We start from the raw sequence: 26,655 nt of genomic DNA on the forward strand, positions 1-26,655 counted from the left end.
TGAACAGGTGTTTTTCAAAGGGTGATATAAAAATGGCCAACAGACACATGACAAGATGCTCAGAATCACTAGTTCTCAGGGAAATGAAAAAGCCGCAATAATATTTCACCTCACCCCAGTTAGAATGGCTATCATCCAGCAATCAAGAAATAATAAATACTGGTGAGGTTGTGGGGGAGAAGGTACTCTAAAGCGCTGTTAATGGGAATGTAATCTCATACAACCATTATGGAAGACAGTATGTATATTCCTCAGAAATCTGAAAATAGATCTACCACATGACTCAGCCATTCCACCCCTGGGAATTTATCCAAAGGAAATGAAATCAGCATATGAAAGAATTTTCTGTACCCTCATATTTATAGCAACTCAATTCATAATGGCTAATATATGCAATCAACCCAATTGATGACTGGATAATCGTGTATATATACACAATTTTTTGCAACAAAATGGATGCAAGTGGAGACCATTATGCTTAGTGAAATAGGCCAGTCCCAAAAAGACAAATATCTTATGTTTTCCTTGATTTGTAGTAATGAATATGCAGATTACAAAAAAAGTGATGTATATAAGTAAAATTGACTTTAAGATTTGATTATTGTTTATAGCCCTTGTCTGTACTTTTGAGTAACAGTGGTTTTTCTACTTAACTATTTGTTGAAGTCTGTAACTACTAGGGCAAATGCCCACTGCCAAGGTGTTGTTTTTTAGTGTATAGTTGTATAGTGAATGATTATTACATAGCACCCATAATCATAATTCAGACAGCTTAAGTAGCGTCCCAAGGAGGTGAGCCATAATATACATAAATGATAAATTTAGAAACTAGTGTTAATAGCTTAAAGATTCTACCTTCTTTATTTGCTGTTTTAATAACTTTGATATTTACATATTTACATATGTAATATGTATTCAAAGGTCTATGTGTATGTGTAGTTTTTTCTATTAAAGATTATTTCATTTGGTTAAGATTCCAGAAGCAGCATCAGTGAGTTAAAATATGTGTATACAATTTGAACTGCTTCAGTTTTCAATACTTCATTGACATTGTAAAGTGTGATAGTTTCCACATTTGCAGCAAGCAGTACAGGAGGATGTCCTTCTCATTGTATCTTGACAACTTTGCTACTGTGACCCAAAGTGATATTTCATAATTCATAAAAGAAGTAGCAGCAGGTATAGGACTGTGGAAGGATGTTTAATTTTGATAAAATAATCATGTCATTTTGTTCACAAAATTAGTAAAGCTTTAAGTGCCCGTTTCTCAGTTCTGTAATAATGAGGAATTTTTTTTTTTAAGATTTATTTATTTACTTGAAAGTCAGTTACACAGAGAGAGAAGGAGAGGCAGAGAGAGTGAGAGAGAGAGAGAGAGGGTTTCTATCAGCTGGTTTACTCCCTAATTGGCTGCCTCAGCTGGAGCTATACCAATCCGAAGTTAGGAACCAGGAGCTTCTTCCGCGTCTCCAACGTGGGCACAGGGGCCCAAGCACTTGGGCCATCTTCTACGGCTTTCCCAGGCCGTAACAGAGAGCTGGATCGGACGTGGAGCATCTGGGAGTTGAACCAGCGCCCATATAGGATGCTGGCACTGTAGGCAGCGGCTTTACCTGTTACACCACAGCACTGGCCCCAATAATGGGGAAATTTTATAGGAGTTTTTTTTTTTTAATTTTTTTAATTTGGATTTTTTTTAGCTTGAAAGGCAGATAGAGATCTTCCATTTATTTGGTTCACCCTCCAAATACATCTAACAGCCATGGCTTGGCCAGGCCTGTGCTGGGTGTTGAGAACTTTGTTGGGTCTGAGCCATCCCTGCTGCCTCCCAGGATGCACACTAGGAGAATATTTTATTGTTGGGTTATTGCTGTAAAGTTTAACTCACAATTCTCCAATTATTTGGAATTCCCTTGGTCAACTGGAGGTGTTTTTGTTCCTGAGGGACCTTTGGCAGTGTCAGGAGGCATATTTGGCTATGCTGAATGGTGGAGATTGGGAGTGCTAATGGCATTTATTGTGTGGAGGCAACGGATGCAGCTGAATATTCAAAGTGCAAGTGCTGGCACAAAAACATTTGTGTGATCACAAGAAATATTGAAATTTGGGGGCCAGCACCATTTGGGGAGTGAACTAGTGGGTGGAAGAGCTCTGTCTTTGCCTCTCTTTCTGTAATTCTGCCTTTCAAATAAAATAAACAGATCTTTTTAAAAAATGTGCTTATAACTGTAGTTTTTATTTTCATAAGAGTGGAGAGTCTGAAAATGGCATTTTAGGTGATAACTGAGCCATGAGCAGCACTCAGCTCTTCAGACAGGGAGGAGAAGTGCGAACCTTCCAGAGGGGTGTTAGAGCAGCTTCAAAGCTTTCCTGGGGGGAGAGGCCTTCTGGTGATGGCAGCTTCGTGTTCCTGAGACTGGATTGGAGGCTCAGCACCATGCTGCACAGTAGGAACAAGCCTGCTGAGCACCTGAGGTGTGGCTAGTGCCTCTGAGGAACTGAATTCTAAGTTTTTTTCATTTCCATTAATTAAAGTGTAGGTAGCTGAATGTGGCTACTGCATTAGAAAGTGCATTTCTAGAGGCTGACAAGGTGTGGGTCATGTCAGTTTTGTAAGATTTGTATAAGGCATTTGGACTTTCTTTGATGTACAGAAGGAGCTGTTGAAGGTTTTTAGTACAGAAATCACATGACAAAATTTCAGTCAGGATATTGATTATATTAGATAGAATAGAGTTTGCAGGTTCCGTGGGGAGCAGAATCTTAAGAGTAGCTCTAACGGTGCTTCCCCATGCAGCTGTTTTACTGTGGGACAAGTGTCTTCGCCTCTTTGCATCTCAGTGTGCTTGCTCATTAATAAAATACAGATAATAATAGTACTTGTCTACAAAGGTCGTTATGAAGGCAAATGAAATAGATCCACTTGGAATTGCTGAAGCTGATACGTGATCTTCAGATATTTAGCTGCAGCTGCTGACTCCATCGCCTCTCTACTTTTACTGCCCTCAAAAGTAGGATGGAAATCTGCTTATTTGAAACTAAATCTGAGGACATTTAATGTGGTGTCAGGTAAAATGCTTGTATTTTTTATTTTTAAACAAAGATTTATTAATATATTTGAAAGGCAGAGCAAAAGAGACAGAAGAGAGCAAGTGAGTGCACTATCTTCCATCCACTAGTTTACTCTCCAAATGGCCACAGTGGCTTTGGCGGTTCAGGCTGAGAGCCAGGAGCCCATAACTCCACCTGGGTCTCCCATGAGGTTGGCAGGGACTTGGGGTCATCTTCTCCTGCTTTCCCAAGCAGGGAGCTGGAGCAGAAGCCGAGCATCTTATAAGTGGTGACCTAAACTGCCGTGCCACAACACTGGCCCCATGTTTTTCATTTTTAATAGCGAAGTTTTAAGAACTCATGCGAGGTAATGGTAAGTCTAACTATGTTAAACAAAAAAGGTAAACTTTAATAAAGTAGTAAGTGTGCATGGAGAACACTTAGAAAATTAGGTGATAAAAGATGGGTGGTATCAAACCTATGTGTTAAATATTGTTAATATTTTTGATATTTTTTAGCCATTGCTATATTATTAGACACATTGATTCATTTTAAGTAATTTTATCTGAAGCTTTTTTTGTAGAAATACTATAATTTTGGGGCCGGCACTGTGGCTCACTTGGTTAATCCTCTGCCTGTGAGGCCAGCATCCCATATGAGTGCCGGTTCTAGTCCCGCCTGCTCCTCTTCCAGTCCAACTCTCTGCTGTGGCTTGGGTAGGCCACATTCACCCACATGGGAGACCAAGAGGAGGCACCTGGTTCCTGGCTTTGGATTGGCGCAGTGCCGGCTGTAGAAGCCATTTGGGGGTGAACCAACGGAAGGAAGACCTTTCTCTCTGTCTCTTTCTCTCACTTTTTATAACTCTACCTGTCAAAAAAAAAAATACTATAATTTTAACTGTATTTCCCAGGTGCTATTACAGTTGTAGATTATTATCACCTTATTTTAAAAAGTAATTTCTTTCTCTTTGTGTTTGACTTAAATGGAATAGTAGCATTTGGAAAACAGCTCTAAACGCATTCCAAATTGCAGGCTTTACAGGTGGTGTTAGTGAATACAGTTAATATTTGTGGAAACTTCTGTGGAATGTCAGGAAAATTCTGGCTTATAGGTTAGCATGTTTCTTTTTTTAGATCAATTATGTATATTGGACACTAAATCAAGCTTAAGTGAATTTCCCCATATTTTCTTTGTATCTCATATGACTTTGATTAACTAGTATTGAAAATTTGCCTATTATATAAAGATGTGGTGGGTGGTTGTATAATATTTTTGACACTTCAATAAAGATTTAATCTGTGACCAGTGGTTGCTGGCTTGCCTTGATTCTTTTTTGTGGTGAAGTAATGTTCAGAAAGACAAAAGTAGGTAAAGCAAAGTTTATTAAAATACATTCCAAGAGAGAAATGAGCCTGTTGAGAGGAAATGCACCACCCTTTCTTCCTGATTTGGGGTTTTTATCCCTGAAGCTTAAGGATATTGACTGATGATGTGGCTGTGAAGCTCATGATTGACACTTGTGATTGACATCTGGAAGTTGCATACCTTTAGGCTTTCGGCCCATGTGGCTGTAATCTAGACTTTTCTATTTTTACTGAGCTCCCATTCTATCAGGTTACTTTAACCAAAGAATTAAACCACAAAGTGGGCTGTTTTTGGTGGGCTCCAGGCAGAGAGTAGGGTCCGTGGGTTCAACCCTAAATGAGTGTTTCCTGGGACCCATCCCTCGTGTCTGCCTGGCAGGTTTGTTACTCTTCCGTAGTTATTTATGAAATGTTATTGCTCTATCAAGTGTCTTTATTGAATGTCAGTTTTAACTTTAATAGTCTAAAACTGCTCTCTCTAGTTTTGATCTGTTAAGTTCTAATATATGTTAACTGCCATTTCTGAAACTTAGTCAAAAGGCAGTAGCATTTGATTTTTCTTTTATCATTGTACCTGCATCTTTGCCTATCAAAATAGCAGTGGTTGATAGAGTTCTTGTTATTAAGGAGTTAACCTTTTAAAAATTAAGGTTAAAACAAATCAGAGTAGGTGTTTGTTACAGTTTTTAAGCTCCCATATGGGAGTGCATTGATTTCAGCTTCCTTCTGATACACAAGAGGCAGCAGGTGATGGCCCACATGCATGGATCACTGGGAGCCAAATAGGACACCAGGATTGAGTTCCTGGATCCTGGCTTTGACCTGTCCCTGTTCTGGTCATCAGTATGAATGTTTGGAAGATGAACCAGAAATGGATGAGCTTTTTTTAGTCTTTCTCTCTGCCTTTCAAATAAAGAAAATAAAAAAGAATGTGGTTACACCTATGCCATGAACTACCATTTGACTATTTTGAAGAAGAATGAATTAAGGTATGCGTGTTTATGTGGAAAGATCTCTGATGTTGATAAATAAGGAGATAAACATCAGAGTAATTATTATTGAATTACCGCATTTAATATAAAATAAACATTTGTAGGGGTCGGTGCCATGGCTCACTTGGTTAATCTCCCACCTGCGGCACCGGCATCCCATATGGGCACCAGGTTCTAGTCTCGATTGCTTCTCTTCCAGTCCAGCTCTCTGCTGTGGCCCAGGAAGGCAGTGGAGGATGGCCCAGGTGCTTGGGCCCTTGCACCCACATGGGAGACTGGGGAGGAAGCACCTGGCTCCTGGTTTCCGATCCCTGTAGTTCTGGCCATGGCAGCCATTTGAGGGGTAAACCAACGGAAGGAAGACCTTTCTCTCTGTTTCACTCTCTCACTGTCTATAACTCTGTCAAATAAAAAAAATTAAAATAAACATTTGTAAATGTGTAGAATAGTTTTTGAAGAATAGATATCAGATTGTTTACCATTAGGAAGAAAAGTGGAGTGGGACTTGAGGGCTGAAGTGAACACTACTACTTTTACTCTCTTTTAAACAAGAAATATGTTGATGTGTTGTCTCAGCAATTAAAAAAAAAGTTAAACTTTAGAATTGTCCTCTCTCCCCCAGTCTTTGTGGCAGTGTAATATTTATTTTGTAGATCGCTAGTAATTCTCCCCTGATTCAGTCAATAGATGCAAATGATTTTTAACAATGGCCTTAAGTTTCCCTGAAGACCTAAAAATAATATTGGATTAGCAGTAAAAATTGCTTTGCAACTTTCCATTTTGGGTCTGTATCTATTTTACCAAGTTTTTAATATAAGGTAGTCAACTAAACCTTATATTGTATTTGAAGATCATTGTGGGTTAAAATTTACAGAAATATTTATCAAATACTGAAGATTGAGTATATTTTTGGTTCACCTTTTATTTCTTCTGGAAGCTTAACTTTAAAAACATCTCCTTAACCATCACAAATATCACCCTGTATTTCTTAGACAGCCCTTATAGCTAATGTCATCAAACATTTATGAAATCTGGATGCTGCTGCATTTTTTTTTTTTGGTAAAAATTTCAATTAATTAGACCCAATCATTTTCTGTATTGCCTTTCTTTCTAAGTAGAGAACAGATTTGTTTTCTGTGATATTCTAAAGAGTGTTTTAAGTCCCATTTCCATACCATTATGAATACAAAACAACTGAAAGAGGCTCTGGCTTTTTAGAGAGTACTTTTGGGACCTAGACATTGGCGGAGAGGCTACGAGGTGTGAAGGATATTGAGATGAATTTCACTCTGTAAACATCTATTAAATGACAGCTACATGCAAGGTTTTGTGGCAGATAATACGTGAAAACAATGGTGGATACTATGACTTTGTTTTTAAGAGTTCTCACTTTGCCAGATGATATGGTTAGACATTGTTTTATGTACATATGGGTAAGTGAGGAGACATGAATGATACATAAATTGGAACAAATATTCTATGTACATGTATTTATAGAGCACCTTTTATTGATGTTAGGGATCCTTAATAGCAAAAATATTTGATGAAGTGGATCATGGTTCAGGTTCAACAGAGACAGATGTCTAGATTGTGGGGAGCAATCCGGACTAGACTAAGTTACTGGAATTAAGACTTATTCTATGCATCTGCTCTCCCACAATATGGCGCTGGGAGAGAAGTAAACAGCTTCTGCACAGCTGCCTCCAGTTCAACCAATAAACTGTAGGACTTGCTCCTGATTGGAGGAGAGCAGCGTACTCGGCGTGTGGGCAGCCGAGTTAGGATTGGCGGAGGAGGACTATAAAGGAGGAGAGAGACGGCATGCACCGGGAACATCTAAGGGGAACATCTAAGGGGAACACCCGTGCAGCCCCCGAGAGAGCCGGCCGGCGGTGTGCCGCTCCCCTGCGGAAGTGGGGAAAGCGGCCAGGGGGAACCGCCCTTCCACGGAGGTGGAAGGGTCCGTAGCCAACCCGGGAAGAACCAGCAGCAAACCCGGGGAGGGCCGAGCAGACGAAAGAACAGCGCAGGGTCCTGTGTCGTTCCTCCACGAAGAGGGGGAGCGACATAATGGTGCCGTGACTCGGATATGAAGCCGAGGCAGGGCTTAGTGTCGTTCCTCCACGAAGAGGGGGAGCGACATAATGGTGCCGTGACTCGGATAGGAAACCTAGGACGGATAGGAAACTTAGGAGGGAAGAAACGGGAAGAACTGGGAAAATATCGGAGAGAGAGACTAGCAAATAGCCTAGGGAAAAGCCGGACGAAAAAGGTGCCGAAAGAAGCTATTGAAAGCCTAGGCACAGACTCAGATACGGACTACGGGGGGAAGCTGGGAGAAATCTCTAAGGTCGAAAGCGAAAGTGAAAGCTAGAACAGACTCGGATGCGGACTGTGGGGAGAGGCCAGGAGAAATGAGGGAGGAGTATTGTTGGAGGAAAGCTTGGGGAAACATACCGGGTAGAGAAAAATGTTAGGGAAATTGAAGCCGCGGGGGGCAGGCCGAGGCGGAAACGAAAGCCACTTTGGGATTCTCAAGTTAGCCCGGGAATAGGGGGCGAAAAGTTAAAACCAGAAGCGGAAACGTAAGCCTGGTTGGGATCCGTCTGATTAGCCCAGGGAGCAAAGGACGGGAAGCCAAACCGTGGGGCGGAGACGTAAGCTGGGTTGAATTCGCCAGGCTAGCCCGGGGAACTTGGATTGAATGCTAGTGGCGGAGACGCAAGCTACGCTGTGTGACTCGCGGAAGCCGCCGCGTGCAGAGAGAGCATGGGGCGTGAATAGATAGGGAACGCGGGGCTGGCGCGAGGCCGTGGTTCAGACGCGAAAGGGCTAGTGAGAGACCGCGGAGTGTGCGCGCGAAGCCGAGCCGCGCAGAGCCGGGAGCCCGCCGGCGGGGCGAGGCGCCGGGAAGCCGCGCGGAGCCGTGAAGCTGCCGCGGGGTGGGAGCCGGGAAGCCGCGGGGATAAGAGAAACAGAAGTTTAGAAGTAAAATGAGAGAAATAGGAATGCTGGAAGATAGAAGTAAAATGGGAGAAATAGGAATGCCCGGAGATAGAGAAGTAGAGAAATAGAAAGGCCTCCCCACAACACTGCAATGTGAGAGCTTGGATTCGGTCTGCCTGATTAAGTGAGGCGATGAGCACCTGCGGGCGGCTAGCAGCTTATGCGCCGCAGGTCACCGAAGACAGGCACGAATTAACATCAGTAAGGCCTCCCCACAATACAGCAATTAGGAGGCTTGGATTCGGTCTGCCTGATTAAGGCAGTAAGCACCAGCAAGCAGCTCGACCAGAGTATGAGCTGCAGGTCACCGAAGATAGGCACGAACCAACACTAATAAGTCTCCCCCACAATACGGCAATGAGAAAGCTTGGATTCGGTCTGCCTGATTAGGGCGGTAAGCACCAACAGGCGGCTCGACCAGAGCATGCACTGCAGGGCACCGAACACAGGCACGCATCAGCGCCTAAAAACCTCCTCACAACATGGCGAAGAGAGGACCCGGATTCGGTTTGCCTGATTGATAGAACGTGTAAGAACCTGTGGCAACTCTAGCAAGTAGAGCAGAGTGTGTGCTGCGGGACACCGAAGACAGGCGCGTATCAACGCCAAAAAATAAAAAGAAAGGGGGATCTGTGGGGAGCAATCCGGACTAGACTAAGTTACTGGAATTAAGACTTATTCTATGCATCTGCTCTCCCACAATATGGCACTGGGAGAGAAGTAAACAGCTTCTGCACAGCTGCCTCCAGTTCAACCAATAAACTGTAGGACTTGCTCCTGATTGGAGGAGAGCAGCGTACTCGGCGTGTGGGCAGCCGAGTTAGGATTGGCGGAGGAGGACTATAAAGGAGGAGAGAGACGGCATGCACCAGGAACATCTAAGGGGAACATCTAAGGGAACACCCGTGCAGCCCCCGAGAGAGCCGGCCAGCAGTGTGCCACTCCCCTGCGGAAGTGGGGAATGTGGCCAGGAGGAACTGCCCTTCCATGGAGGTGGAAGGGACAGTAGCCAACCCGGGAAGAACCAGCAGCAAACCCGGGGACGGCCGAGCAGATGAAAGAACAGCGCAGGGTCCTGTGTCGTTCCTCCACGAAGAGGGGGAGCGACATAGATGAACTCCCCAACAGAGCCATAAAATATAGATGGCATAAAATTTGGGCTACATTCTTACTGGATGTTGGAATACATGGACACAATCTAATTAAAGCCTTTGAGGTGAAGATTGAGAATCTTGCATATAAGATGTATATAAAAATTGGCCAAATTTGGGCAGAGGAATTGAATGTGAAGAACCAGACAGAATTTATAGGACTTTTTTTTTTTCATTATCATCAGTAACACTTGTTATATACCTTGTGCTGTTATAAGCATTTTACGTCTACTAATTCATTTAATCCTTGCAACAACTGTATAAAGTAGGTAATTTCATTCCTCTTTCTTAGAGGTGAAGTATCTTGCCTAAAGCCATTCAGCTAGTAAGTTTTAGAGGCTGGATTCAAACTCAAGTTGGATTGTTATTATTTATTGAGTGATAATTGTGTTCCATGTGCTGTGCTAAATGCTTCTATTTGTGATACAGTTTAATCCTTATGGCAGCTTTCAGATGGGGTTCAGAGAAGTTAATGTGATTTGTAAACAGGTCTATTTGACTTTATATTTCCTGTGAAGTATTATTATTTTACTGTGTGGCCAGCTGCTTCATTTTTTTTTAACTCTTACAAGTAAGGTTAAAAGCAATACTCTACTTTTTGGGATTAGGACTTCTTTGAAAATATGATGAAAGGGGAACGGCGCCCTGGCTCACTTGGTTAATCCGCCTGCGGCGGTGCCCGCATCCCATATGGGTACCGGGTTCTAGTCCCGGTTGCTCCTTTTCCTAAACAGTTTTCTGCTGTGGCCCGCGAGTGCAGTGGAGGATGGCCCAAGTGCTTGGGCCCTGCCACCCGCGTGGGAGACCAGGAAGAAGCACCTGGCTCCTGGCTTCAGATCAGCGCAGCGTTGGCCGTGGCAGCCATTTGGGGGATGAACCAACGGAAGGAAGCTCCTGCCTCCCAGCTCTGGCTGGCCCAGCCTTGGCCATTGTGGCTGTCTGAGGAATGAACGAGTGGATGGAATAGCTCTATCTCTGTCCCTTTCCCTCTATCTCTGTAACTCTTTCAAATAAATAAATAAATCTTGAAAAAAAAAAAAGGTTTTACTTACCTTTCCATCTTGGCATAGGTTTTGAAAAGCATTTTTATGTGTCAAAGGTCTGTTGTACCCTGCTTCTTGAAAATTCTAAGCCTGCTTTTCTGTCCATCTTAATATCTGCTGATAAATCACATTTATGAAAGTTAGTATTCCATGTTAATATTTAATATAAATTTGCTCATTAAATGTTAAATCACATACTAATTAAAACATTTAATATGTATTTACTTGATTTTTTCCTTCAATAATGTATTAGTGTTAAGTCTATAGGGGGTGCTCTGTGTTAATGCCAGTTGTAAATGGATTTTTAATTTCTCAGAAAAGAAGACAGAAGAAATCATAATCAAGTTCCTTAGAGAACTTTAGAAATATACCTCATTTTATTTGTTTAAGATTTATTTATTTATTTGAGAGGAAGAGTTACAGACAGAAGGGAAGAGAGAGAAAGAAAAATAGAAGGACAAAGATCTTCTGTCTGCTGGTTCACTCCCCAAATTGCAGCAATGACTAGAGCTGAGCCTGTCCGAAGCCAGGAGGCAGGAGCTTCCTCCGGGTCTCCCACTTGGGTGCAGGGCCCAAGGACTTGGGTTATTCTCTACTTCTTTCCCAGGCCATTAGCAGTGAGCTAGATTGGAAGAGGAAACAGCTGGGACATGAACCAGCGCACATATGGGATGCCGGTGCCGCAGGCAAAGGTTTAACAGACTACACCACAGTGCTGTCCCCAGAAATATATCTCTTCAAACTATGGAATATTTCCATCAGGACCATTTATTAGAGTTTCATATGTTTTTTAAAGATTTATTTACTTATTTGAAAGGCACAGTTACAGAGAGGCAGACGCAGAGAGAGAGAGAGAGAGAGTGTCTTTCATCTGCTGGCTCACTCCACAAATGGTTCCAGTGGCCAGAGCTGGGCTGATCTGAAGCAGGGAGCCTGGAGCTTCTTCAAGGTCTCCCGTGTAGGTGCAGGGGCCCAAGGACTTGGGTAATCCTCCACTGCTTTCCCAGACCATAGCAGAGAGCTGAATCGGAAGTGGGACAGTTGGGTCTCAAAACAGTGCCCATATGGCACTGCAGGCAATGGCTTTACCTGCTACACCACAGCGCCAGCCCCAAGTTTCATATTTGTTTAAAATAACTAATGGGGATCAATATATAATAGCTTTTTGGAAATTGAATGTTCATAACTAACATTGTGGTAAATGGAGTTGTAATTAAGGAAAAAGAAATGAAGATCATTATTTTTCAAGGCATCGATTTATTAATGCCATGAAGTTGATGACATGAATAGGGAGGGCATTTTGTAATGTACAATGTACACTTTGGTAGACCTGGAGTATTTAACTTTTACTTCATAAAATTTCTTTTATATGTTTTAAAAGTGCATTTGGCGGCCGGCGCCGTGGCTCACTAGGCTAATCCTCCGCCTAGCGGCGCCGGCACACCGGGTTCTAGTCCTGGTCGGGGCGCCGGATTCTGTCCCGGTTGCCCTTCTTCCAGGCCAGCTCTCTGCTGTGGCCCGGGAGTGCAGTGGAGGATGGCCCAAGTGTTTGGGCCCTGCACCCCATGGGAGACCAGGATAAGTACCTGGCTCCTGGCTTCGGATCAGTGCGGTGCGCCAGCTGTGGCGGCCATTGGAGGGTGAACCAACGGCAAAGGAAGACCTTTCTCTCCATCTCTCTCTCACTGTCCACTCTGCCTGTTTAAAAAAAAAAAAAAAAGTGCATTTGGCTGTCAAAGGCATCCTATAGATAAGAGATTATGATGGATTAGCAAGTTTGTCCATTGTACATGTAAGCTGTTGGCTCTATGGTTTTTATTGCCATATGGGATACAGAGTGTTCAATAGAATGATATTTAATTTCTTTAGTTTTTACAAATCCCTGAAAATCTTTGACTGTGTTGTTAATTTTTAGGTGAATCATGGTATGCATTTTTAATCTTTGTTCAATAAGCATTTTTTCATAATTTTTCAGAAAAATCTAGAAAAGTAAGAGCATGTTTCAAGTATTTACCTCAGATTTGTTCATAGAAAGAGAATTTGAAAGGCTAATTCATAGATTATGAGATACATTTATAGGCAAAATAAGGACAGAAGTATAATAATATTTATGGCTTTAGATTATTATTATCAGACTCTTGGTAGTTGGGTTGGGTGTTAAGATTTGTGGGAGAAAAGATATTAAAGCCTGTTAGAAAAGTCAAGCATTTTATCAGATAGCACATGTGGGTGGCAGGAACGCAGTTACTTGGACTATCATCCCTTTCTCCCACGGTCTGCATTAGCAAGAAGCTGAGTCAGGACCCAGAGCTGAGTCCTCTGATAAGGAATATGGATATATATATATATATATATATATATTCACTCCCCAAATGGCTGCAACAGCTGGAGCTGTGCTGACAGAAGCCAGAAGCCAGGAGCCAGGAGTTTCTTCCCGGTCTCCCACACGGTTGCAGGGCCCAAGGACTTGGGCCAATTCCTACTGCTTTCCCAGGCCACAGCAGAGAACTGGATCGGAAGTGGAGCAGTTGGGATTCAAACCAGCGCCCATATGGGATGCTGGCACTGTAGGTGGCAGCTTTACCTGCTATACCACTGCGCCGGCCCTTAATATCTTTTTTTGAAGCTTTAAAATTTTACTTATTTATTTATTTGAAAGGGAGGGAGAGCGAAAGAACATGTTTGCAAAAGCACTCCCATCTGCTGGTTCACTCTCTTAGTGTCTGCATCTTTTGGGGCTTCAACTGTGTTGAAGCAGGCAGTCCAGATCTCCCACGTGGTGGCAGAGACCTCAGTAATTGAGCCGTCACTTGCCACCTCCCAGGATATGCATCAGCATGAAGCTGGGACTGGAACTCGGGCACTCTGAATGGAATGAGGGTGTCCTCAACTGTGTCAGGCCAAGCACCTGCCCCTTTCCACTTCTGTGGCTCCTACCGTTATTATTTGTAGTAGTAGTAGTAGTAGTAGTAGTAGTAGTAGTAGTAGTAGTAGTGTTGTTGTTACCATCATCATCATCCTGTCCTCTTCCTTCTTTTTTTTTTTTTTTTTTTTTTTTTTGAAAGGCTGAGTAACAGAGAAGGAGAGGAGTTGAGAGAGAGAGAGACATTGATCTTCCATTTGCTGGTTCACTATCAAATGGACTCAATTGTCCTTAGTGGGCCAGACCAAAGCCAGAGGCCAGGAAGTCCATCCTGGTCTCCTGCATGGGTTGCAGAGACTTAAATACTTGGCCATCTTCCTCTTCTTCCCAAGCTCATTAGTAGGGAGCTAGATTGGAAATAGAGCAGCTGAGACTCCAGCCAGCACTCTAATATGGGATGCTGGCCATGCAGGAGTCAGCTTAATCCCCTCTGTTCCACAACACTGGCCCCTCAGTCAGTACTTAAGGGGAGGGAATTATACAATTGTGTTATCCAGGAATAGAAATATTGAGAGCCATTTTAGAAATTGCTTACAGCCATTCACTGGCTGGCACCCAAGGATTAATATAGGATCCACTCTCTGTTACCTTTTATGCCTTGACATTTTTTTGGAAGGCAGATTTTCTTCCTCCTTTTCTTTTCCTCATTCTCCTTTCTTTCTGGGACAGACAGAATTGGCTCCTATCTGCTGGTTTACGCCATAATTGTCCACAATGGTCAGGGCTAGGCCAGGGCCAGAGCCCATGGTTGTATTCCAGCTCTCCCATATCAGTGGCAGGGACCCAATTACTTTATCCAACACCACTGACTCCTCATCTACATTGATGGGAAGCTGAAGTCAGCAGTTGGAGTAGGAATTGAATCCAGTCGTGATGTTAGATGGTTCCAGGAATCTGAATTACCAGACGAAATTTTCCTGATCTTATTTTCTTTTTTTTCCATTTTTTTTTTAAGTGTTGCTGGCATTATTGCTGATCTCTGGTAGCCAGTCAGATGTTAAGTGATAAAACAGCTAATTATTTTCTTGTTTCTATTGACCAGTTACTACATGAGAATCAGAAATCCTTTCAATTGAACTCTGTGCTGAGTCCATAGTAGAACCTACTACTGTTGGCATAGTACATGATGTGTATTTTTAAGTAAGGAGCCTGCCCTCCATAGCCACATGTTCTGCATCTGTGGATTCAGCCAACCATGTGTAGAAAACATTAGAAAAAATTTTCACATCTTCATATAGTTTCATAGACTATTTTTTCTTGTCTTTATTCCCTAAACAATGCAGTGTAACAGCTATGTAGCTTTTTATATTATTAGGAATTACAAATAGTTCAGAGATGATTTAAAGTATATGGAAGGATATGTGTAGCTTATATGTAAATACGTCACCATTTTATGTAAAGGATTTGAGCATCCAGACATTCTGGTGTTCTCTCAGGAGGCTGGGGGTGTCCTGGAAGTGATCCCTGAGGACAGGAAAGGTGACTGTATTACTTGAACCGAGTGGAATTGTGTGTTTTTTTTTTTTTTTTTTTAACTCGAAAACGTACTTGAATATCTGGTATGTCATATAGTTGAGCTTAATAAATGTGGAGCTATGGAAAAAGCCGTTTCCCTTTTCTCGATGGTTAGTGGGGATTGGTGGTAATGTGTCAGAGGATTTGAGGAACGTCATGACACTAAATGAAACTGCCTCGTAGCTGCTGCAGCGCTGCTCCTAGTTGTGCAGACAAACCAGCCTTGTTCCCAGAGTCTGTAGATTTTGGGAAGTAGATGATCTAAAGAGTCAGGATGATATGTAAAAGTAAGGAATAAGAAAAACTATCTATTCTGCTATTCAAGGAGTGTAGAGTATTTAACTTCGCAAAGTAAGAAAAGGTTTGGGATCATTCCAGACTACCCCAAATTGAACTTAGTTATTTCCATGTGGGAGTTGCAGCTGTTGGAATCTTTTTAGATGATCTCACTAAGGAAATTTATCTTGAGATAAAAAAGGAGGGGATGACTTCTCAAACATAAACCATATGCTTTTTACCTTTGTATGAACCATTTGTTGCCAAAAAATATTAATTGATGGATCGGTCTTTAGCCTAGCAGAAAGGTAGGGTTTGAATCCAAGCTCTGTCTCCTGACATCAGCTTCCTGCTAATGCAAAGCCTATGAGGGAGCGGTGATGGTTCAGATAATTGGATTCCTGCCACTTATGTGGGCAATCCAGATTGAGTTTCTACCTCCTGGCTTTATTTTGTTTCCCTATGCTGTTATGGGCATTTGGGTAGGAACCAGCAGATAGGAGCTCTCTGTGTTTGTATGTGTGTGTGTGTCTCCATCTCTTAAGAAAAAAATTTTTTTAATTAATTTACTTGAAAACAGTCCTGGAACTTTGTTTTGTTATGTTCTTATTAAAAGAGTACTTTACTTTTTAAATTAAAAAAATGGGGGAAAGGGGAGGGTGGTGGGTGGGAGGGACGGTATGGGGGGGAAAGCCATTGTAACCTATGAGACGTACTTTGGAAATTTATATTCATTAAATAAAAGATAAAAAAAAATAAATAAATTAATTAAAAAAATGGTTCTTTGTATGTGTATAATATTTAATAGTATATCTATATTCTGTCAGTGCCTTTGTCTCTAGATGCCAGTCACAGGTCTACATGTACATATATAAATTTTGTATTTGGTGTTATTAAATACCCATGAAGCTGTATTTACACTCTGCCTTCCTGTGTATTTATTTATTTTTAAAGTTTTTTTAGGATTATTTATTTTATTTATGATTTATTTGTTGATGAGGGAAGGGTTGGGGGAGAGAGAAAGAGAGAGAAAGAAAGAGATCTTCCATCTCTGGTTCATTCTCCAGATGGCCACAGCAGATGGGGCTGGGCCAAGCCAAAGCCAGGAGCCAGGAGTTCCATACAGGTCCCCCATGTGGATGGCAGGGGCTCAGAGACCTGGGCCATCTTTCACTGCTTTCCCAGGCCCATTAGCAAGGAGCTGGATCAGAAGTGGAACAGCCTGAATTTGAACCAGTGTTCATATGGGATGCTGGCATTGCATGCAGAGGCTTAACCCACTGTACCACAATATCGACCCCAACTTCTGCTGCTTTCCTCGGCCATAGCAGGGAGTTGGATCAAAAGTGGAGCAGCCAGCCCATATGGGATGCCAATACTGCAGGCAATGGCCCTACCCGATATGCCACAGTACTGGCCCCTGTGTTCTAGTTTTTTATTGTTTCTGTGTGGGAAACCATTTACACATTGATAATTCTATTGAGCAGTTGAGTCTTTTCTCTCAGTTTGGTGTTATACAGAAAAACATAACTATGAATGTTTCTGTACATGTATTCTAGTACAGTTTGATTAATTTTTCACAGGTGTATATCCAGCAGTGGAACAACTGAGTTATAGGACATAACCGTTTTCAAGTTTACTAGCTAATGCCAAATTGTTGGCCAAAGTAATTGTACCAATTTGCATTTCCACAGTAGTTGAATGAGAATTCTGGAATTTCCATGTTATAGCCAATGCAAAAATGGAGTATCTGTAAGCAAAAAGTTTCCTGGCTGTATCTTTTAAGTGTAGCATGTACACACACATGTTAGGATTAATATTATTTAGTAAATAGAAGTCTGTCCAGCTTTGTATATGGTTAAGTAGTTGCCATAGTCAGCTATTCTACCTCTGCTCCTTGTCTTCATAATGATACGTAGTAATATTTTTCAGGTACCAGGAAAACATAGTTTTTATTTCTTTGTGTGAAACTTCTGGGTACTGCCTTTCAAGCAGTTGGATTACAACAATATCTGAATTGGAACAACATGTGAGAGAAGTGAAATAGGCATGTTCTGTCACTCTGCTATTCTACTCTGAAGTGTGCATCTGTGAAAATTTAATGAAAATGTATAGCAGGGTCCATGTACAGAATAAGTCAATCAGAGAAGAGAAGATTCAGTAATTATTATTTAAGAATATTTTGTGGGGCTGGTGCTATGGCATAGTGGGTAAAGTTGCTGCATTCAGTAAGGATATAGAATACTGGAACAAGAGGGAACAAGAGACAGCACTGTGGTGTAGTTGGTTAAGCCTTTGCCTGCATTGTTGGCATCCCATGTGGTCGCCAATTCTAGTCCCAGCCGTTCACTTCAGATCCAGCTCCCTGCTAATATGCTTGGGAAAGCAGTAGAAGATGGTCCAAGTCCTTGGCCCCCTGTACCCACATGGGAGACCGGGAAGAAACTCCAGGTTCCTGGCTTTGATGGGCACAGCTCCTGCCGTTGCAGCCGTTTGGGGAGTTAGCCAGCGGATGAAAGACCTCTCTCTGCCTCTGCCTCTGCCTCTGCCTCACTGTAACTCTACCTTTTGAATACATACATCTCTGTAATGGCCTGGGAAAGCAGTAGGAGATGGCCCAAGTTGTTGGGCCCCTGCACCACCATGGGAGACCTGGAAGAATCTCTCTTCGGATTGACGCAGATCTGGCCATTGTGGCCAATTTGGGAGTGAACCAGGGGATGGAAGACTTCTCTCTCTACATCTCCTTCTCTGTCTGTAATTAAAAAAAATTATATGTATATATATAAATATATATATGGTCTTTAGAACTTTAGAAATGGTACCTCTGCAAACTGACAAACACTGAAAGAATTATGTAACGTATTCATGATAAAGATTAGTAATCATCAGATTATTTGTTTTTCTGAAAACTGCAAGTACAGGGCTGGTGTTCTGGCATAGCCAGTAAAGCTGCCACCTGCAGTGCTGGCATCCCATATGGGCGTTGTTTCCTTAAAGACAACCTCAATGACAAAGTACCTTAATATGCATACCCCTGAGGTGTGCATCCTTCAGTTCTCCCAAATAGCTGGATCAGTAGCTAAGAGTTTATTTTGTACTGGGTTATCTAGTAGCATGATCACTACCAAACTTGGTAAAAGCAGTCCAAAGAACATAAATCTGAATCAAAACAATGTAAAAACTAGAATTTCTAACAAAGTCTTCCCAAAACAAAATGCTACATAAAATAAACATCTCTAGGCTTCACTGTACTCCAGTTCGAAGAGTCCCTGTGGGAGGTGTCACACTGCATAAAGCACTACATTTTTATTTTTGAGTATCATACTCATATTGTATAATGCAGGTGAAATGTCTTGGCCAGAGAAAGAGTAAACAATACAGAGAAGAGAAAGATAACAGAACTGTACTCCAGAGATATGACTGGCTCAGTGCTAATGAAGTTGCTGTAAATAATAACCAAATTTCAACTAAAATTTGAGTAACTCTTAGAAAATATCCTTTTTCTAAAAAGATTGATTAATTTGAAAGAGTCAGAGAGAAGGAGAGGGAGGGAGGGGAAGGGGGAGGGGGTTCTTCCATCTGCTGGTTCACTCCCCAATTGACCGCAATGGCTGGAGCTATGCTGAACTGAAGCCAGGAGCCAGGAGCTTCTAACAGGTCTCCCATGCGGGTATGTGGGCCCAAGCACTTGGGCCATCTTCTATTGCTTTACCAAACCATAGCAGAGATCTGGATCAGAAGTAGAGCACCTGGAACTCAAATTGGTGCCCATATGGGATGCCAGCACTGCAGGCAGAAGCTTTACCCACTGTGCCACAGCATTGGCCCCATGACTATATATATTTTTAGATTCCTGATTATTTGATATTTTGGTATCTGTTGATAACAGGTCTTAAATTTGTATTTTTAATGTCTTTAGTTTACGTTACTGAAAATATGCACTATTGGATTTTGCCGTTCATTTATTTGAATGATGAGTGCCACTAGTTTTTGTTGTTTTTTTAATTTATTTTTAAAAAATGTATTTGAAAGGCAGAGTTAGATCTTCTTACACTGGTTCACTCTAAGAAAGCTGCCATTGCTGGGCTCAGGTCTCCCACATGGGTGACAGGAGCCAAAGCACTAGGACCATCTTTAGCTGCCTTTTCCAGATGCATTTACAGAGGGCTAGATAGAAGTGGAGCAGGCAGGACTCACTGCCAACCAACACTGATGTGGTGTGCCTGTGTTGCAGACAGTGACTTAACCTGCTGCACCAGACTGTTGACCCTTAGTTGTTGTTCTTCTTCCTCTTCCTCCTTGTCTAGGATTGATTGGTGGGCTCTGGGTAGAGCTCTGAGTGAAGTAGTTTCATATCAGTTCTGGCTTATGGAAACATTTCTAACAAAAGGGTAAAAGATGTAACTTTTGGTTACATAAAAGCATATGCCAATAATTATTTTTCCTATTGTACGAATTCATGACTGACACATTAGAAAATGTAAATAAGAAAAGAAAGACTTTGTTAAGATTTTGATATATTTTCTTATAGATCTAAAAATTTTACATGTGTATGTATATATGTGTGCATATTATACTTACATACACACAAAGACATATGTAGATAGAAATCTATGTGTGCTCTTGTACATGTATATTTAGATACACTTTTTCCCATTTTGAAAATAATTTTGTTTGAATAGCAGTGTGACAGAGAGAGAGAGATCCTGCATCTGCTGGTTTACTCTCCAAATGTCCACAACAGCCACAGCTGTGTCAGGCCGAAGCCAAGAGGCAGGAACTCTGCCCAGGTCTCTGGGTGGGTGGCAGGGGCCCAATACTTGGTCTATCTTCTGCTTCTCTTTCCTAGGTGCTTTAGCAATGAGCTGAATTAGAATTAGGGTAGCTGAGACTCAAACTGGTGCTCTGATAAAGGGATGCCAGCATTGCAAATAGCCACAGTGCCAGCCCCTAGATGTACTTTTTAAAGACAAAAACAATTAATTTTTCTCTTAAGTATCTTTACCTCTTCTTGGATTCAGGTTTACTGAGGTATAATAGATAAAACATTCTTCTTTGTTAGTGTATAATTCTGAGTCTTGAGACACACAAACCATTCAGGTACTTGTCAGGATAGTCAACACACAGAAAAGTTAGATCACTCCCAAAATTCTGTGCCCCTTGTTTGGTCATCTCTTTCCCCTTGCAATCATTTATCTATTTTCTGTTTCTTTGGTAAAATGGCACCAAATGTTGCTTCAATTCTGGCTTCTTTCACTTGGCATTTTTTTCCTTTAAGGTTTTTGGTTTTGAGTTCATTCTTCAAGAATCTTTTATTAGGATCAGATGTTTCATAAAATAGTTAAGTCAGTGCTTGGGAAGTACCTGGGTTTAAGGCTCTACTCTGCTTCCTGTTTCGGCTTCCTGGTAGTGTGCACTGTGGGATAGAGCAGGTCAAGGCTTGTACACTTGGGTCCCTGGCATCCGAGTAGAAGAACGAGTTTGAGTTCTGGGATCCTGGCTTTGGCCTGGCTCATCCTCAGCTTTTGGGGCGTGAACCAGGGCATAGGAGACCTCTCTGTCTCTCCCTCTTTCTCTATCTGTCTGCCTCTCTCTCTCTCTCTGCCTCTGCCTTTCAAAGAAATATGTTTTTAAAAAAATACCAAATTGATAAAAATATTCACATTTTTCTCCTTAAGTTTTATTTTTACATTTTTGAAAATGTAAGCCTTTATTCAGTCTGATATTTGTTTTAGTATACATTCTAAGAGAAAAATTCAATTTTATAAAATATGCTAATCAATTTAACTATTTATTAAACTTGAGTTACTAGTATGGTGCTTATGAATCATATGAATTCATAAGAAATTCAAATTCATTAAAATGAATTTTAATTTCCTTACAGGTAACACAAGTTGCAAGACAGCAGGGACCCTCAACCCCTTCCCCTTATTCAGCACATGAGATAAACAAGGGGCATCCAAATCTTGCGGCCACGCCCCCGGGACATGCATCGTCCCCTGGACTCTCTCAAGTAAGAAAAACATTTTTTATAAAAAGAAACATCCATGTGAAATGACTTTTGGTAATGCCATAAAACATTACTTGAAGTGTAATGTATCTTTTATTCTTTATAGACACCTTTCTCATAGTGGTGGTTTCTGACAGTTTCATCCATTTCATTTTGGAGTCATTAAACATTTAACTTTCAGTGCTATTTTGTTTTCCTTTTTAATGTTTCAGTAATTAGAGTATGATTCTAATGTCCATTAAAAAAAACAACGCCATAGGCAGGTGTTGATCCTAGTAGTTTGGAAGTCTGCATCCATATTCCATACTAGAGTTCCTGCATCTGATTCCTGGATCCAGATCCCGACTCCGGCAGCCTGCTAATGCTGACCCGAGGAGGCAGTAGTGATGGCTTGAGTGACATGGTTCCTCCACCCATATGGGAGACCTTGATTGTTTGGGGGACCTGAATTGAGTTTCTGGCTTGTGGTTTGGGTCACAGACTATTTAACAGTTGTGTGCATTTGGGGAATTAATCTGCAGATGAGAGCTCTTTGTCTCTGTGGCTCTTAAATAAGTGAATGAATGAGTGTTAAATGAATAAATAAATAAAGTCTAAAAACCCAGAAGTCAGTGATGTACTTTTCAGTGTTTAATCTGCCACTGTCTTCTATTCCTTTTTTGTGGTCATTTTCTGCTTCTGTGAAAAGTGTAGATTTTTTGCTCTTTAGAAACTTTAGTGATTTTTTTTATTTATTTAAAATCTTTTTTTAGTTTATTTTATTTGTGCAATAGTTATTCAGACATCTCGTCCCCTGGTTCATTTTGTAGGTTGGCTGAGGTAGTAAATGTGATATACATTGCCTGCAAAACCCCAAATAGGTATACCAAATCTTTACCTCTTTTTTCATGGTTCTTAGTGTTAGGAGAGAGATTATTTCCCTTCCCCTGGTCTAAGATCTAGAACTTGTCTAGAGAGGGGCATGGTATGGCTTCTCAAAAGGCCATGCATGGTGCCATGCTAGAGGAACTTACTGGAAAGCTACCCTCTGGCATTGCTCAGAATTTTCCCCTACAGAATGGAGGGAAGAGTTTCATTTGTAGACTGAGCCAGAGGATGGAAGATCTCTCTCTCTCTGCCTTTCAAATAAATAGTTTAAAGATTTATGGATTTATCATTTGAAAGGCAGAGTTACAGAGAAGCAGAGAAAGTAAAAGAGAGAGAGAGGTCTTCTGTCTGCTGGTTCCCTCCCCGAATGGCCAAAGTTACCAGAGGCTGAGCTGATATGAAGGCAGGAGCCAGGAGTTTCTTCCAGATCTCCCACGTGGGTGCAAGGCACCAAGCACATGGGCCATCTTCCACTGCTTTCCCAGGCCATAGCAGACAGCTGGATTGGAAGTGGAACAGCTGAGATTCGAATTGGCACCCATATGGGATGCTGACACTGTAGGTAGCGGCTAAAAAAAAAACCTTTTACCTGATCAACTGAGAAAGGTAGTTGTTGACTTCTGGGTGCTGCTGTATGCTGCAGCAGAATCCTGGCACTGATGAAGCTGTACTCAGCTGGGGAGCTGGTCACCGGAGAAGCCACATTTTCTAGATTCTATCTGGTGTTGGAGATGGCTGCTGCCAAGCCCAGAGGAAGCACAAAGCAAACACCTTTTCTCCTGTAAAATCTCTAGTGCCCTCTACTGACACACTGTGGCTTTTTGCCAGCTAAGATACTAAAATATTTATAGAGCCAGATCCATTTTCACATTACAGGCAGTCAGTGAATTTTGAGCTGAGGGACAAGCAGTTGATAACTGGCATATAAAGGAAAGAGCTTAGTTTTTCCATTGGAATTTCGTACTCCTTCAAGTAGTGATTTGACTAAAGCAGTCACATCAGGGCTGGCAGATACATTCCACAGACGCCACCCTGCCACCCTGTGTTATTTTATCAGCTGTCTGTAGAAACTAGAGTGTCTGAATACTGGGGTTGGGGCATAGAGATAATCTTGTGGTCGTTTGTGATTGGTCTGTTTTGCTCCTATTTTGATTAATCTGTGAGTGAACCCAGGAAATCACCTGGTTTACTGCCCTTCTTTATTCCTCATTCTGAGTCAGAAGAAGACTTCTAGACTCATCTGTCTTCTAACAATATCTTAATATTTGTTGATAGGATAAGGAAGTTTGTCTCAATGCGTATACTGGAAATTTGGAGATTTTGTAGGAAACTCAAGTCTCCTTAGGTTTAACAGTTGAAACAGTTTATGAATCATAATCAGTTTATGGATCTGAAAATAGAGCTTTCACAATAGAGGAGAAAGGATTACAGGCTTTGAATCAAATAGTCCTAAGTTCTAGGGCTGAGTCTCGCTTTTCAGTTAAATGAGTTCAGGTAAGTTATATCGCTGGCTCTTCCTATAAAGTGGCCTTAGGTGATTGGTTTTAATGGTTTGTTACTCACTTGACCCAGAAAACCCCACAAAGTCATGCAAACCAAGAGGTTCAAATCTTCATGTTCACTCTAAGAACACCAAGAAACTGTCCAGTGATATGTACACATCAAGGGTGGGCATATCCTAAAAGCCACCAAGTATCTGAAAGATGTCACATTAAAGAAACAACGTGTGCCAGTGGTGGAATTGCTAGGTGTGCCCAGACCAAGCAGTGTGTTGGACTCAGGATTGGTGGCGCAGAAAGAGTACTGAGTTTCTGTTGCACATGCTTAAAAATGTAGAGTGATACTGAGCTTCAAAGTTTAGCTGTAGATTCTCTGGTCATTGAGCATATCCAGGTTAACAAAGCACCCAAGGTGTGCCACTGTACCTACAGAGCGCATGGTTGGATTACCCTTACGTGAGCTCCCTGTGCCACTCTGAGATGATCGTCACTGAAAAGGAACAGATTGTTTCTAAACCGGAAGAGGGGGTGGTACAGAAGAAAAAGTTATCCCAGAGACACTAAAGAAACAAAAATTTACGGCTTGGGAATAAAAGCAGCATAAAAATTCAGCATAAAATGCAAATTAAAAGGAAAAAAAATCCCTAGAACTTGGTTTCTTCATCTCATGTAGTGGAGAATTAAAATTCCAGTTCCCTTTAAGTGACTCTCAGTGAAGATTTTGTAATGTCCTTCCTTAGAATATGCTAATTTTAATAAGTGGCAGTTATTATTTTCATACTTTTCAGACTTAGCTCTCCTTGCTAATTGCATGTGTACGTGTGTGTGTGTGTTACCTCGCCTGCTCACTCTTCTGTTTCAGCTGCCTGTCGTATTAGTGTGGAACTCAGAAACTGTCCCCAAAAGTTTGATATGTCTTCCAAGGTTTTGTCCCTCTTTCTGACATTAGGATAAAAAAAAGTAGAGGCTGGGGCTGGCTTTGTGGCGCCTTGTGTTAAACTGCTACTTGAGACATGGACGTCCCATATCTGAGTGCCAATTTGAGTCCCAGCTACTCTGCTTTTGATCCGGCCTCCTACTGATACCTTCTAGTAGGCAGCAGAAGATGATTGAACTGCTGGGGCTTCTGCCACCCACACAGGAGACCTAGATTGAGTTCTAGGCTACTGGCTTCGGACTGGCCCAGTCCTGGCTAAATATCAGCATTCGGGGAATAAATCAACAGACGGCAGTTCTCTCTCTTGTTATTTCACAATATGAAAAGAAATAATGTATGAAGGGGCCAGGCTTCATCATTTCTTTTGGATGCTTATGTATAAAACTGTTGAACTCAAATCAACTGAGGATAAAATCAAAATATTCTTCAGCCATGTGTCCTCTGTGATGTGATATAGTCTTCCTTCCTATGAAATCTTTTTTTTTTTTTTTAAAGATTTACTTATTTATTTGAAAGGCAGAGTTAGAGAGACAGAGAAGTCTTCTATCCACTGGTTCACCCCCTAGATGGCTGCAATGGCTGGAGCTGGGTGGGTCAGAACCCAGGACTCAGGAGCTTCCACTGGGTCTCCTGCGTGGGTACAGGGATCCAAGCACTTGGATCCTCTGCTGCTTTCCCAGGTACATTAGCAGGGAGCTGGATTGGAAGTGGAGCAGCAGGTACTTGAACCAGCACCCATATGGGATGCCAGGATCACAGGTGATGGATTTACCTGCTATGCCACAACATGGGTACGAGTGAAATCTTTTTGTCCAGGTAGCTATCTGGTTCTTTCAATGATGGGATTTTAAGAAAGTATTTATTTTAAGGCCAGCGCCACTGATCACTAGGCTAATCCTCTGCCTGCAGCGCTGGTACCCCAGGTTCTAGTCTCGGTTGGGGCGCCGGATTCTGTCCTGGTTGCTCCTCTTTCAGTCCAGCTCTCTGCTGTGGCCCGGGAAGGCAGTGGAGGATGGCCCAAGTGCTTGGGTCCTGCACCTGCATGGGAGACCAGGAGGAAGCATCTAGCTCCTGGCTTTGGATCGACGCAGCACACCAGCTGTAGTGGCCATTTGGGGGGTGAACCAACGGAAGAAAGACCTTTCTCTCTGTATCTCTCTCACTGTCTAACTCTGCCTGTCAAAAAAAAAAAAAAAGAAGAAGAAGAAAGTTATTTATTTTATATATTTGAAAGGCACAGTGACAAGCCAAGTGACAGAGAGAAAGAGGGAGAGAGAGAGTCGTTCATCTCAGTTTACTTCCCAAATGGCTGCATTGACTGGGCTGGGCCAAGCTGAAGCCAGGGGCCTGAAACTTTATCTAGGCCTCCTTTCTGGATGGCATGGACCCAAGCACTTGGGTTATCTTCTGTTGGCTTCCCAGGCACATTAGCAGGGAGCTGGAATGGAAGTAGAACAGCTGGAACTCTTGACACATAATGCTAGCTAGCATCTCAAGCAGTAGCTTAACCCAGCTGCGCCACAGTGTTGGGCACGAGAGCTTTTGTATATGAGTAGCTCCCTTGATGATGTCATCATCTCTATCCTAGTCAACTTGTGTTCATTGTCATTTATAATATCTTTCCTTGGTTAAAAGCCAACTTATTGATGGTATCAAAAATTAATATGTGTATGTAGATATTATAAAAGGCATTTTTTCCCCTAGGTTGGTAGAAAAGGTTCATTGTTTAAGAGTAGAATTTAGGTGAACATTAAGAACCCTAATAATATTGATAACGCTAAGAACTGTGAATGTTCTAATAATGACTCAGTAAGTATGTATAACTCAGCTTTGTGTTAGTACAGCAAAATAACTGAGGCATCATTTACAGAGAATAAGTTTATTTAGCTTATAGCTTTGGAGGCTAAAGGGTATGGCACCTTCATCAGCTCAGTTCTGGTAAGGACCAGATGGCAGATGATTGATGATGGTGGCTGGAGTGTTTGTTATAGTTAGCACATCTTCAACAGGAACAG

General features: G+C 41.8%; 1 protein-coding gene across 42 annotated transcripts in view; it reads left to right on the forward strand.

Annotated features, from left to right (window-relative positions):
• The window catches only part of EIF4G3 (eukaryotic translation initiation factor 4 gamma 3), a 378,821-nt gene that overhangs the window by 114,136 nt on the left and 238,030 nt on the right, over window positions 1-26,655 (forward strand). For 33 of the 42 annotated variants that reach the window (XM_070079133.1, XM_070079138.1, XM_070079134.1 and 30 more), the window contains one exon: window positions 21,212-21,340. The exons of 7 other annotated variants lie outside the window; for them this stretch is intronic. In XM_070079133.1, coding sequence (XP_069935234.1) covers window positions 21,212-21,340 — 129 coding nt within the window. Of the gene's footprint in view, window positions 1-2,907; window positions 3,070-21,211; window positions 21,341-26,655 lie in introns of those variants that run through there. 2 more of the 42 variants (XM_070079156.1, XM_070079157.1) reach the window with 2 other exon arrangements.

This window comes from Oryctolagus cuniculus, chromosome 7 (genome assembly GCF_964237555.1).
Source record: "Oryctolagus cuniculus chromosome 7, mOryCun1.1, whole genome shotgun sequence".
NCBI lineage: Eukaryota > Metazoa > Chordata > Mammalia > Lagomorpha > Leporidae > Oryctolagus > Oryctolagus cuniculus.